The following is a 14,203-nucleotide window of genomic DNA, read 5'->3' as shown; positions in this document are numbered from 1 at the left end:
AATTAAGAATATTTTTCTATGGTTACATGATTCATGTTCTTTCCCTTCCCTCCTGCTTCCCCCCTCCCAGAGATGATGGGCAATTCCACTGGGTTATACATGCATGATTGTTCAAAACCTATTTCCATATTATTAATATTTGCAATAGTGATCATTTAAAGCCAATCCCCCCAATTGTATACTGATTGAACCATGTTATCAATAGCCAAAATCAATCAATTTATTAATTTAAATAATAAAGTCACTTCCCTATACACTTAATGGCTCTCCTAGTGAGATCCCTCTACTTGCCTCTGTTGGCTTCTGGCCTTTGTTTTAAGGCTTTATGGACTGGAGGGAGGACCTTCCTTCTCTTTTTGTTTTTTATCATTAGTCTTTCTGTGGTTATTTCCAGGTATTTATTTGCTAGGATTTATGTCGAAGACCTGGGCTTCCTATGACCTTTTGAATCCCTTTCTAAACAAGCTATGTCAAAGAATTTTATTTGATTTTGATATACTGGGGATATATTTTGTTGGAGGAGATCCTGTTTTGGTATTTTGATCAAATCTATTTGATGGCTAAATATTATAAAATGTTTTATTTGTGGATGAAATTTTTGACCCAGATCTGTGTCTCCTACTTTTGGGATGGGAACTTGGATAGTAAATAAAGATGTTAAGAGTTGTCGAGATTCATGCTTAAGAGTTAAAGCCAGGAGGTGAATTCAGAAGTTGGTCTCTATCAGGGTTCCTGTGCTCTTCTGGTTTGGGTTTTCCTGGGGACTCTTGTAAGCACAGGGCTGAATCCTCACTTTAATTCCAAGGGTTTTTTTTTTTTGGTGGAGTCCATGCTACTCAGAAGTTTTTTATAATTGTAGAGAACTGTATGATGAAAAATCCTCTGAATCCCAACAGTTAAAAAACAGTTTTGATTGAGTAGAGCCAAGATAGTGGAGTAAAATCAAGGATTCATCTGAACTCTCCCAAATTCCCCTCCAAACAAATTTAAGTAACACCTTAGAATGAATTCTGGAGCAGCAGAACCAACAAAAGGATGGGATGAAACAATTTCCCAGCCCAAGACAACTTAGGTTAGCAAGAAAGGTCTGTCTTGCTAGGATAAAAGTAGAGTGCAGTTTAGTGCATTCTTTGCCTTGGCAAGCTAGCAGCAGGCTTTGGGAGTTCCTGAATCACCATTGATGGCTTCTGGAGCTCACAGTCTTCAGGAAGTCAGACAGCTGGTCAGAAGAGGATTAGATGGGTATCTTCATTGGCACCTGGCACAGGACTCTGTTGTAGTCCCAGGTTGAAGAGGAGCACTAGCACACTAACTACTCTAGCTGCAAAGGAGCGGAGACCTGGTCACAGTTTCAGTGTAGAAAAGAGTGCTTGTGGTTGCTGAAAGACAAGAGCATAGGCTAGAAGAGTAGTCAGGGGCCACACATCTCCTTAGATCATACCACTTTGGAAGAACTTGCTCTGAAAACAGCAACATGAAAAAAACAAAGCTTTGAATAGTGGCCAAGCCTCCTTTTTTTCCTGATTCAAAGATATTTTATTTTCCCAATGAGTTGTAATAATAATTTCCAATGTACATTTTCCAAAATTATAGGATCCAAAACATCTCCCTCCCTTTCTTCCCTCCCCTGACTTGAAGATGGTAAGCAATTTGATCTGAACCATACGTGTATTATCACACAAAACACACTTCCATATTGGTCATTTTTGTAAGAGCACATTCATACTTAACCAAAACCCCAAAACAGAACCTGATGTGAAAGATAGTTTGCTTTGATCTGAACAGTTTTTTCTCTGGAGGTGGATTGCATTCCCCATCATAAGTCATTTAGTATTGTTCCAGATCTTTGCAATGCTGAGAGTAGCCAAGGCTGTCTTCAAAGTTGATCATCCTACAATGTTGCTGTTCAAGCCTACCTTTTAAAGAATTCTCTTTTTCAGTGAAATTTTGTACCTTTTTTCCATTTCTGTTTTTTAAGAAGTTAGTTTTTTCTGTCATCCTCATTTTAAATTTTTTTAAGTTTATTTAAAAATTTTAATATTAAATTTCCACATAAGTTTTTTGAAGTTATATGACCCAAATTGTCTTCCTTCTTTCATCCCTCCCCCCTCTTGGAGCTGGCAAGCAATTCAATTGGGATTATACATGTATTATGCAAAACATTTCCAAATTATTCATTAAGTGAATAATCTTATAAAACCAAACCCTCAAATATATACCCAAATAAACAAGTGATAAATCGTATGCTTTCATTCTGCATTCCTACTGGTAAACTAGTTTAAAGGAATAATATAGAAAGTTACTCTAGTGACAGGGAAGATAAAAATACAAACATAGAAGAAGACAATATAATCAAAGCAATTACATTCAGAGCCTTAAAGAAAAATGTGAATTGGTCTCACTCCCTGGAAGAGCTCAAAAAGCATTTAAAAAAATCAAATAAGGTACAACTAGGTGACTGAGGGGTTAGAGAGCCAGGTCCAGAGATGGGAGATCCTGGATTCAAACCTAGCTTTAGATATTTCCTAGCTGTGTGACCCTGGGTACATAACTCCCTATTGCCTAGCCCTTACTGCTCCTCTGCCTTGGAACCAATACATAGTATTGATTCTAAGATGGAAGGTAAGGGTTTCAAAATAAAGCAAATAAAAGAGGTAGAGGAAAAATTGGGAAAACAAATGAAAGTGAAGTAGAATCAAAGAGTCATAGTTTGGAAAGGAGGCACAAAAATACTGAAGAAAAGAATATCTTTTAAAAAGATTAGGCTAAATGGTAAAAGAGGCACAAAAATCTACTAAAGTGAACTATTTAAAAAGCAGAATGAAAAAAAGAGGTACAAAATTTCACTGAAGAATAGAATTCCTTAAGTAGAATTGGTCAAGTGGAAGCCAACCACTCTTTAAGACATCAAGAAATAATAAAATAAAGTCAAAATAATGAAAAAATAGAAGGAAGTGTGAATTCTCTCACTGGAAAAACAACTAACCTGGAAAATAGGGGAAAAAAAGAGAGAGCCTAAGAATTATTGGCTACCTGAAAGCCGTGATCTGAAAAAGAGCTTAGGTAACGTATTTTAAGAAATTATCAAGGAATACTGCCCTGATGTCCTAGAATCAGAGAACAAAATATAAATGGAAAGAATCCAGTGGTCATCTCCTGAAAGAGACCCCAAAATGAAAACTCCATTAATATTATAGCCAACAACAAGATTTAACAGCTTCTGCATTAATACAGAGGACTTAGAAGATAATATTTCAGAAATTAAAAGAGCTAAGATTATAACCAAAAATAATTTACCCAGCAAAATTTGACTCTAATCCTAATCATTCATGGAAGAAAAATGGATATCCATTGAAACTGAGCACTTTCACATGTTCTTTTTTTTTTATTTTTTTTTTGAAAAATTTTCCATGGTTACATGATTCTTGTTTTTACTTTTCCCTTTACCCCCCTTCACTCCCCCCCCCCCATATCCAATGCGCATTTCCACTGGTTTTAACATGTGTGATCAATCAAGACTTATTTATATATTATTGATAGTTGCATTGGTGTGGTCATTTATTGTCTACATCCCCAATCATGCCCACATTAACCCATGTGTTCAAGTGGTTGTTTTTCTTCTGTGTTTCCACTCCTACAGTTCTTCCTCTGAACGTGGGTAGTGTTCTTTTCCATAAATCCCTCAGAATTGTCCTGGGTCATTGCATTGTACAGAAGTCCATTACATTACTTCCACACATTCTTAATGAAAAACCAGAGCTGAATAAAAGTTTTGACTTTTCAATACAAGACTCAAGAGAAGCACAAAAAGGTAAACTGGAAGAAAAAATCATGAGTGATTCAATAAAGTTAAACTGTTTACATGATGATACTTGTAAACTCCAAGAACTTTATCATTATTATGGAAGTTTGAAGAAGGGTCAGGAGTGTGATTGACTATGATGGGTTGATTTCTAAGAAAATAAAAATAAGGAGTCAGAAAGAAGGATGCACTGGAAAAAAGGAGAAGGTAGAGGTAGAATAGGGTAAATTATCTTACATAAAAGAGCTTTTTACAGTGAAGGGAAAGATGCGGGGGGAAGGTCACATACAATGCTTGAACCTTACTCTTGTCAGAACTATCTCAAAATACAAATAACATGCACACTCAGTTGAGTATCAAAAGCTATCTTAGCTTATAGGGAAGTAGGAGAAGAAAGAAATAAAGCAAATGGATGAGGAGTGGATAGAAAGGAAGTTTGATTGGAGGAGTTGATCATAAGCTCAGAAGCAAAACACTTTTGAGAAGGGTCAGGGTGAAAGGAGGGAGAGAGAGAGAGACAGACAGACAGACAGACAGACAGACAGACAGACAAAAACAGAGAGATATAGAGAGACAGACAGATAGACAGAAACAGACACACACACACACACACACACACACACAGAAGATTAAATTGGAAAATAGGATTAAAAAAATTTTCTAGCAAGTTTCCATGAGAAAGGCCTTACTTCTCAAATATATGGATAACTGCATCTAATTTGTAAGAATAGAAGTCATTCCCCATAGTCAAAAGATCTGAAAAGGTAGTTTTTATATGAAGAAATCGAAGCTATCTATAGTAATATGAAAAAATGTTCTAAGTCACCATTGATTAGAGGACAACTCCAAGGTACTACCTCACATCTATCAGATTGGTTAATATGACAGAAAAGGAAAATGTCAGATATTGAAAGGGATGTGGGAAAATTGGGACATACATGTATTATTGGTGGAATTGTGAATTGATCTAACCATTCTGGAGAATAATTTGGATATATGCCCAAAGGACTATAAAACCATGCGTACTCAGTGATAACTCTACTTGATCCCTATCCCAAAGAAATCAAAGGGAAAAAAAAAGGAAAAGAATTTTCAAGTACAAAAATAATTATACGAGCTCTTTTTGTGGTGGCAAAGAATTAGAATTTGAGGGGAATGGCTTAGCAAGTTGTTGTATATGATTGCGATAGAATATTATTGGGCTATATAAAATGAAAAACAGGATGGTTTCAGAAGAACTTATTTGAACTTGTATGAAATGAGAACCAGGAGATAATTGTACATGGTAAAAGCAATATTATATGATGATCAACTGTGAATAACTAGTTATTCTCATGAATACAATGATTCAAGACAATTGTGAAGGCCTTTTGATGAGAGAAAGAACTGATGGACTCTGAATGCAGATTGAAGCAACTTTTTTTTTTATTTTCTTGATTTGATATCGATTTTTTTTTGTTTTTTTTTTGTCTATGTTTCCTTTCACAGCATTACTAATATGGAAATATGTTTTACCTGACTGCACATATACAATCTATATCAATTTGCTTGCCTTCTCACTGAAGGGAAAGGAAGGGAAGGAGAGAATTTGGATCTCAAAATGTTAAAAAAATTTTTTTTTGCATTTGGAAAAAATAAAATATTTTAATACTGAAAAATAATTTAAAGTTTACATTAAATCATATATCAGGAGCAAGGGTTATTAATCTTTCTGGGGGGTTATGGATCCCTTTGGCAGTCTAGTAAATCCCAGGAAACTCAGAATAATGTTTTTAAATGCATAAAGGCAGTTGATGATATACTGGATACAGCACTGGTGCTGGAGTCCAGGATCAGTGCTCTAATCACTGCACTACTAACTGCTTTAAAAACAAAACAAAACAAAACAAAAAAACACATGGTCACTGCCCTAGAAAGGCTCACAAGCCAATTACCTATTGGGTTTAATAAGTGTGTGGGACATCCAGTTCAAGATGTCCGATAGACAGTTGGAGGTGCTAGACTAGAGATCAGCGTAGAGGTTAGGAATGGCTAAGTAGATTTGAGAATCATCAGCATAGACATAATTGAAATCTATGGGAGCTGATAAACTCACCAAGTGAAATCACCTTGGGCAGGATGTTATTCTGTGAATTGGATTTCAGCACCTTCATTTTCACTTGCCAACTAGTAATAACTTTTCCAGCACCCAACCTATTCCAAAGAATGACATATTAGAAATTTTACTGCAGAAAAGAAGCATCATCTTAAGTTTAAAACAAAGTTATTTGTCTGCTAAGTCTTTTAGCCTTCCACTAAAATGAATCATTCCTTGAGTCTTTCAAAATCCCTTTTATGCAGCAACAACTTTAAGAAAAATCAGGGATTGGGTCCTCTCTCTTAGTTAGTCAGCCAACATTTATTAAGAGACTATGCTAGGTGGCACAGTTAGATAGAGCACCAGACCTGGAGTAGGAAGGACCTGGGTTCAAATGTGACCCCAGACATTTCCTAGCTATGTGATCCCGATTTACCTAGCCTTTGCCTTTTTCTCTTAGAGTTGTCACTAATACAAATGGTAAGAGTTTTAAAAAAAGGGGGAGAGAGAGAGAGAGAGAGAGAGAGAGAGAGAGAGAGAGAGAGAGAGAGAGAGAGAGAGAGAGAGAGATTATCATATACCCAGTACTGTGCTAAATGCTGGAGATATTAAGGAAAAGCAGATTCTCAAGTTGCTCACAGTCTAGTGGGGAAGATATAGCATGAGAACATCTGAGTACAAACAAGATAGATGCAGGACAAATTGGGGACAGACCCTGAGGGAAGGCAGTAAGAACTGAGAAAGGCTTCATGCAGAAGCTGAACCTAGTTAGGAAAATTCAGGGAACTGTGTAGATAGAATCTGCTTCTCCCCCCAGCTCGTCCCACCTCGCTATGTGGCTGGATGTCATGTGAATGCTCCAAACGGGTCACAGGTCCTAGGAACATGACCTGGAACTAAAGATTACAGGTCCAGGGTTCAAGAGAAAGGATAAAAGGTGTGGGGCAAGACATACCTAGGCTCTCTACTTCTCTGAATGCAGCAGGAGAGACAACGGAGAATCATGTGGGATAATCTACACGTGGTCAGACAGAGTAGAAAAGAGACTTTAAGTCTATGCCAGTCTGCTTTCTCTATTTCAAGTGATTATTAATAAACTCTATGGAAATAATTACCTGGAGTTTTAAATTTTAATCTAACAGAACAATGACAGATCAGTGAGTATGTTTGATTTAATGGTCTTAGGAGACCTGTTTCTGAGGATTCCCTACATTGAGGCAATTGGTTCTTTAGTCTTCAAGTCATCTAATTGTCCATAGAGCACTCTTTCCAAACCTTCAACAGTATTCTCTGTACCTCTCCTTCAACTGGTGGTGAGTTCTCATGAGAACTCATTGCTTGCCCTCCTTTTGCTGGCTGTGGTTATAGATTCTGTTGCTTACACTTAAGCACTTTGTCCATAGTCACATGGCTACTAAGTTGACAGAATCTGGATTAGAATCTAAGTCTTCTAATACCTGATTGAGGGCTACACCACAGAGTACATCTGTGTGGATTTCAGTGCATGTTTGACTACAAAAGGGAAAGCAATGTTTTGTGTTTTTTTTGGTTCTCCAAAAATTCAACCTGCAAAAAGGATGGAACCCAGCTGACATTTGGCTTTACTCCTGGGTAGATAATAGGCTGCTTGCCATGGCTATAAACCTTATCTCAATATGGAGCAGGCATTTTAAAAATAACTTCTCCTGCTGTGTCATCTGCCAAGGAGGGAACAGGTCCTACCCTGAGCTATTGAAAGGCAGGTGCTACAAGTCTAGAACTCTGTCCACTCACAAATAATACACTGCGTGATACCTGAAGATGGCCCAGATTTATTTGTCTGTGATAGAAAGAAGGTTATTTAGACCACAGGAATTTAACTTGAAACCTCAGAGTTAGAACGAGTTAGCTGTTGTCTGATTTCTCTAGTGGTCAAAGTGGAAAATGATGAGGCTGTTTTGAACAGACCCAACAACCATAAATTTAGATCTATAACTAACATCGTTCATTATTTGCATCTTCTAACCTGTGCCACATACCTGGATTTCTACCCCCTTTTAGAATCTGAGTCTAGGGTCTGGCTTGAAGCAAAAAGGCATTGTGGGGAAAGCACCACATGGGGATTGGAGAGTCCCAAGTCCTAGTTTAGACTTTGTTACTAGCCAAGAGGGTCATTTATTGTTATTGTATAGACTAGTGGAATTATATAAAGTAATGTGAAATAATTGTGTAGATATTTAGAATAAGAAAATTTAAAAATTGAGTCTACATATGATTAGTTAGTCCTATTATCTGCAAGAATGGAGAACTGTCCATGACTCATTCTTCAAGCATCCATTAAACCTTAACTATATGAGCAGGTGTTGTGCTAAGCAGTCTCTTATTCTCTCTCTCTTTCTCTTTCTCTCTCTTTCTCTCTCCCTCCCCTCTCTCCCTCACTTCTCTCTTCCCCCTCCCCACTATGTATGTATATATATATATATATATGGGAAATAATTTTAGAAGGAGTGGTAATAGCCTGGTGTACAGGAGGTGGGATTTAAGCTGAATCTAGATGGAAAACAGGAGGCATAGGTGAGGAGGGAGGGCATTTTGGGGATGTTGTGCAGCCAGTGCAAATGTATGGCATCTAATTATGGGAGGGACACCAAGGACAATGTTTCTAGTTCCATGGGAAAGTAAAATAGAAAAAGCCTAGAGAGGCAGGAAGGGGCCATGTTATTAAGGATTTTAAAGGCCAAGCAAGGGATTTTATATTTGATTATGGAGGTAACAGGAAACCCCTGGAACTGGGTAGATATACACTTTAGGAAGACTATTTTGGCAACTAAAAACAGTGATAGGGATCATTTTTAAAACAGTAGATGACTGTGGTCAATTCACATCTCCCTGTGCCTCAGTTTCCTCTCTTCTAAAATGAGAAGGTCTAACTCAATGATCTTTTGGCCCCCTTTTAGCTCCTTTTTCTATTTTAAATTTGAATTTATATCCTTTTGTTTTTATAGCAGCCAAATTTCCCACTATATTCTTTCCTGCTTCTGTATTCTCCTAGAAAGCTGTCTTCTATGACAGAAAAAAAAGAGAAGAAAAAGGGGGAAATCAGAAAAATCAGTCAATATATTGAATATAATTTGACAGTTTATGAAATTTTCCATCTCTGTTGAGTCCTCCCTCTTCTAAGAGCAGAGGGAATTGTTTTATCTTTACTGTCGGGCTAATTTTGTAACATTCACTTTCAGTTGATTTGTGGTAGTTGTTTTTTCCATTTGTGTTTTCAAGTCCTTGTGTATATTGTTTTCCTGGATCTCTTGCTCAACCTTATTATAACTCTTTGAACTACTTTACCATCTTGGCATAAAATCTAGGAATGTCCTGTTTTCCCATTCTATACTTTATTTCCTTTAAAGAAATTCAATTCCCACTTCATTCATGGACTTATTTTCATTATAGGAATATTTGGAAGAAGTGGCATTGGGCATTGCATTACTATGAACTGAAACATTGTGGGTAGAGCAAAAGAGCCTTTTTCATTGTAACAGAGTTATATTTAAGAGAGATGCATTATTTGTCCTCAAAGCTGCTGTACACAGTTTCACAACTGGTCAATTATTTTGTCAATAAACATTTATTAAACATTTACTTTACTCCAGGCAGTCCAAAGGAAGGCAAAAAACTCAAAAAGAATTGTTCCTGCCCACAGGGATCTCACATTGTAATGGAAGACACAACATGCAAATGAACAGGTTAATATAGGAAAGAGAGAGTAGTTTAAGGTGACCTGAAAGGGGAAATCATTAGCAGCTAGGTAGAACTTAAAAAGGTCTCTCTGTAGAAGATTGGAATTTGAACTGGGTCTTGAAGGAAGCCTGGAAAATTAAGGGGTGGAGGTGAAGAAGCAAAGCATTTCAGGCAGAGGTTATTGCAAAGAGAGATGGCAGATGGAGCATCATGTTGGATGAACTATAAAAAAGACCAATGTAACTGTATTTTAGAGCCCGTGGAAGGGTTAGGATATAAGAAGGAGCCAGGTTATAAAGACCTTTAATTACTAAACAGAGAATTTAAAATTTGATCATGGAGGCAGTTGGGAGACACTATTGAGTAGGGGACTTATACTTTATTTTTTTAATTATGCTTTTAATTTTATTTTGAATATTTTCCCATAGTTACATGTTTCATGTTCTTTCCCTCTCCTCAAACCCCCCTAACCTCCTCTTGGCTGACACACAATTCCACTGGGTTTTACATGTATCATTGATTAAGACCTAATTCCATATTATTGATAGTTGGACTAGAGTTATCATTTAGTGTCTTCATCCCCAATAATATCCCCATCAGCCCATGTGTTCAAGCAGTTGTTTTTCCTCTGTGTTTCTCCTCCCACCGTTCTTCCTCTGAATACGGCTAGTTTTCTTTCTCTTAAGTCCCTCAGCTTGCTCTGGATTCTTGAATTGCTGTTAATAGAGGTCTGTTATGTTCGATTGTACCACAGTGTATCAGCCTCTGTGTTCAATGTTCTCCTGGTTCTGCTCCTTTCACTCTGCATCAGTTCCTGGAGGTCTTTCCAGTTCACATGGAATTCCTCCAGTTCTTTATTCCTTTGAGCATACTAGTATTCCATCACCAACAGATACCTCAACCATTCCCCAATCGAAGGACATTCTCTCATTTTCCAATTTTTTGCAACCACAAAGAGTGTGGCTATAAATATTTTTGTACATAGACTTATACTTTTAGAAAGGGTCAGCTCAATGGTGCAGTGGATAGAATAGTAGCCCTGGAGACCTGAGCTCAAATTTGACCTCAGACAGTTACTATATGTGCGTCTCTGGGAAAGTCATTTAACCCAGTTTGTTTCAGTTTCCTCATCTGTAAAATGAGCTGGAGAAGGAAATGGCAAACCACCCTAGTGGCTTTGCCAAAAAAAAAAAAAAATCAAATGAGGTCATGAAGAGTTGGACATGATTAAAAAACAATTGAACAAAGATACTTTAAAAAAATCATCTTGGCAACTCAAGTGAAGAATTGATTGAAGGAGGGGAAGATTTGAGCCAGGGAGATCAAATCATTGCAATAATGTCTCTGAGAGGTGTTGAGAACCTTAACTAGGATGTTGGATTTTTGAGTAGAGAGAAGGGACATATATGAACAGCATTGTGAAAGAAGAACAAACAGGATTCATCAATAGATTGGGCATTTTGGATGGGGGAGGAGTGGAAAGTTACATTGAGATTTTGTGTTTGGGTGATTGGGAGCAAAGTGGTAAGAAAAGAAAGGTTTAGGAGATTTGGGTGGGAAATATAATCAGTTTTGTTTTGGACATGAATATGAAATGTTTACTGGTTTGTAAACCAATTTTGTTTGGGACCATTAATTGTTATTATAGAGAATTGTGCCATTACTTATGTACCATACATTCTAGGGTTCTTCTTCAACCACAAACTCAAACTAGTGGGATGGATTTGCCAGTGATGGCTGCCATCATGGATTCTAGGGTTAATCCACTGGGGCTTCACTCATTTCTAATTCCTTGTGTGCTTCTCCTGAATAATCAGCCAGTAGACACAATTAGGTCACAATAAATGTATTTACTACAATGCCATTGTAAGAATAATAGTTGTGAGACATTTCTAGTCTTATACTTGCACATTTTCCCACAAATGCACACAGGGCTAGAAAGCTGACCTTTTAATTACCCATGAAGGCATGTATGGTTTTCTCCTTAGCTGATCATCTATTGCCCCTTCTGATTTATTCAGGAGACTTGTTCATATCTTATAAAGTCATGGCCATAATTTTACAGGTAGCTCAACACATCGATAACATCTTAAAATCTCATCAATCATGACTAAATCTTGTGACTACAACAGCTAAGCAGGGGAGAGGCAGAAAGTCATACTTGCCATTCTCTCCCTTGCATTTAAAATAATATTATGATAAACATTTAGAATGAAAAAGTTTTTCTTTTATTTTTTTCTTTAAAAATTTTTTGAAGGTTTTTCTAAATGAGGGTCTATAAGGATGAGTATTGGTCTACATATGACTGCCAAGTCTCAATTACCTTCAGTAATGAAGGAAAATAATATATGGGTCTTTTTTTAAAAATAGATGCAAGTGACTTGCCCAAAATCACATAGCTAGTAATTATCTCGGGCCAGGTTGGAACTCTAAGCTTTCTGACTCCAGGACTAGCACTACATAAATGGTGCAACCTAGCTGCCTTGAATGAAGACAGCTCGGTTATCAAGAACATCAACATTTTTTTGTTTCCTTTAATATTTTTTTTATCATTTTATTTGGAATTGAGTACTCATAGGTAGTGTGGCATAATGGCTAGCAGGCTGGCCTTGGGGTCAAGAAACCCTGGGTTCAGATCTTGCCTCTCACATGCTAGCTCTGTATCTGTGGGCAAGTCACTTAACCATCTCTTAACCTGTCAGCCTCTTAGAGAACTCCTTAAGACAGTATGTTGAATAATAATACATGTATGGCCCAAATCAAATTGCTTACAATCTCTGAGTGGGGGGAGGGAAGAAAGGGAGGGAGATAGTTTGCATTATGTAATTTAGGAAAATGTATGTTAAAAATTATTATTATTATTACATGTACCTGGGAAAATAAAAGCTTTGAAAAAAAAGAACTTTATTTTGTACAACAGTTGCCTGTTTGCATCACTAGAAGGAACTTCCAACCTGGAAATTATCTCAAACCAAAATTATCTCTTGAAAAAAAAGTTAAAAAATTAGAAAGAACCAAGGCTTTTTCTTATAGTAAATAATTTCAAATAGAGAATTATTTTATTATGATTCCATAGTTAGTATAATGCTATTGTATTTATTCATTCTTTTCAGATCTGTCAGACTCTTTGTGATGCTATTTGGGCTTTTCTTGGCAAAGATACTGGAGTGGTTTGCCATTTTTTGTTCTAGATCATTTTGAAGATGTGGAAACTGAGTCAGTCAGGGTTAACTGACTTTGCCTAGGGTCATTCAGCTATTAAGTGTCTGAAGCTGGATTTAAACTCAGGTTTTCCTGACTCCAGGCTCTGTACTTTATCCACTGAGTCACCTAGCTGTTCTCTGTATAATATTACATGATGCTAATGATTTGGAACATTCTTCTTTAATCACATGTGGGCACTTCATGTTTTCAGTAACTAGTGTATATATATGGGAAGGTTTTAATGTATTGATGATCTCTTTCAACATGACTCTGGTTGGTCCCAGGATTTCTGTCTTTAAAAAAAAACAAAAAGAAATGGTATTGACCCCTCAGTAAATAGTTTTGTGCTGCTGCATTTATTTTTTATGTTTCTTTAAACCTTTACCTTCTGTCTTAGGATTAATGCTATGGATTGGTTCCAAGGCAGAAAAGCAGTAAGGGCTAGGCAATGATGGTTAAGTGACTTGCCCAGGGTCAAACAGCTAGGAAGTATCTGAGGCCAGATTTCAACCCAGGACCTCCCACCTACAGACCTAGCTCTCCATTCATAGAGCCACCTAGCCACCTTTCTTGCTGAATTTATTTGTAGAGTATAGTCTTCTCAGATGGCTTCTGAGGTCCTTTCTGGCTCCAGATCTAAGATCTTATGTTCCCATGACCTGGGTCACATATCGATTACATCTTTGTAATTGCCAGTTTTCTATTTCCTAAGGCCCTCTTTCAAGTAGATAAAGTAACTCAAAAATTAAATTGGAAGGAACATGTGTTGGCCTCACGTCTTATGAGTTAGGGTTATTGTAGTTCATAAGTGGAATGTTTGTTTTTGGAAAGAAGATGCAGCTTAAAATAGTCAATAAGGAATCCTAAAATTTCAAATTATAGTCTTTTTTTTTTTTAATTCTCACAGGAGATAAAGAAAGAGATGAAGAAAGAAACCCTTTCCAGCAAGCCTCCCGAGAAGCCCATGCAGGAAGTGTCCAATGGAAGCTCTTTGCTGTCTTCTGACACAGTTATAAGAACCAACAAAAAAGGTATGGCAAGGGTTTTGTTGCAGAATATGAATCACTGAATTAATCTTTCCTCTCAAATAGATGGTTATTGAGTTTTTGAATTGCCAAATCTTTTCAAAATCTTTTCAGTAAAAATACTCATTGTGATAATAGAAAAAAAAATCAGCCCCAAATGAATCCATCCAAACTAATAATGATCTGGAGAGAATGATGAGAGAACTTTTCTGGCAGTGCTGAGGAAGAATGATGAATGGGGTATTCTTTTGTTTTGTTTTATTTCCAAAACTTTAGAACTATTTCTCTTTCTCTCTCTCTCTCTCTCTCTCTCTCTCTCTCTCTCTCTCTCTCTCTCTCTCTCTCTCTCTCTCTCTTTCTCTCTCCCTCCCTCCCTCC

General features: G+C 36.9%; 1 protein-coding gene across 1 annotated transcript in view; it reads left to right on the top strand.

Moving 5' to 3' along the window:
- Positions 1-14,203, top strand: part of SH3KBP1 (SH3 domain containing kinase binding protein 1) — a 466,672-nt gene that overhangs the window by 143,599 nt on the left and 308,870 nt on the right. The window contains exon 3 of the mRNA XM_044670134.1: positions 13,708-13,831. Within this exon, the coding sequence (XP_044526069.1) occupies positions 13,708-13,831 (124 nt within the window). The remainder of the gene's footprint in view (positions 1-13,707; positions 13,832-14,203) is intronic.

The sequence above is a fragment of the Gracilinanus agilis genome, chromosome 3 (genome assembly GCF_016433145.1).
Source record: "Gracilinanus agilis isolate LMUSP501 chromosome 3, AgileGrace, whole genome shotgun sequence".
In the NCBI taxonomy this organism is placed as follows: Eukaryota; Metazoa; Chordata; class Mammalia; order Didelphimorphia; family Didelphidae; genus Gracilinanus; species Gracilinanus agilis.
The sequence above is the reverse complement of the archived record's forward strand: the minus strand, read 5'-3'. Positions and strand labels throughout refer to the sequence as shown.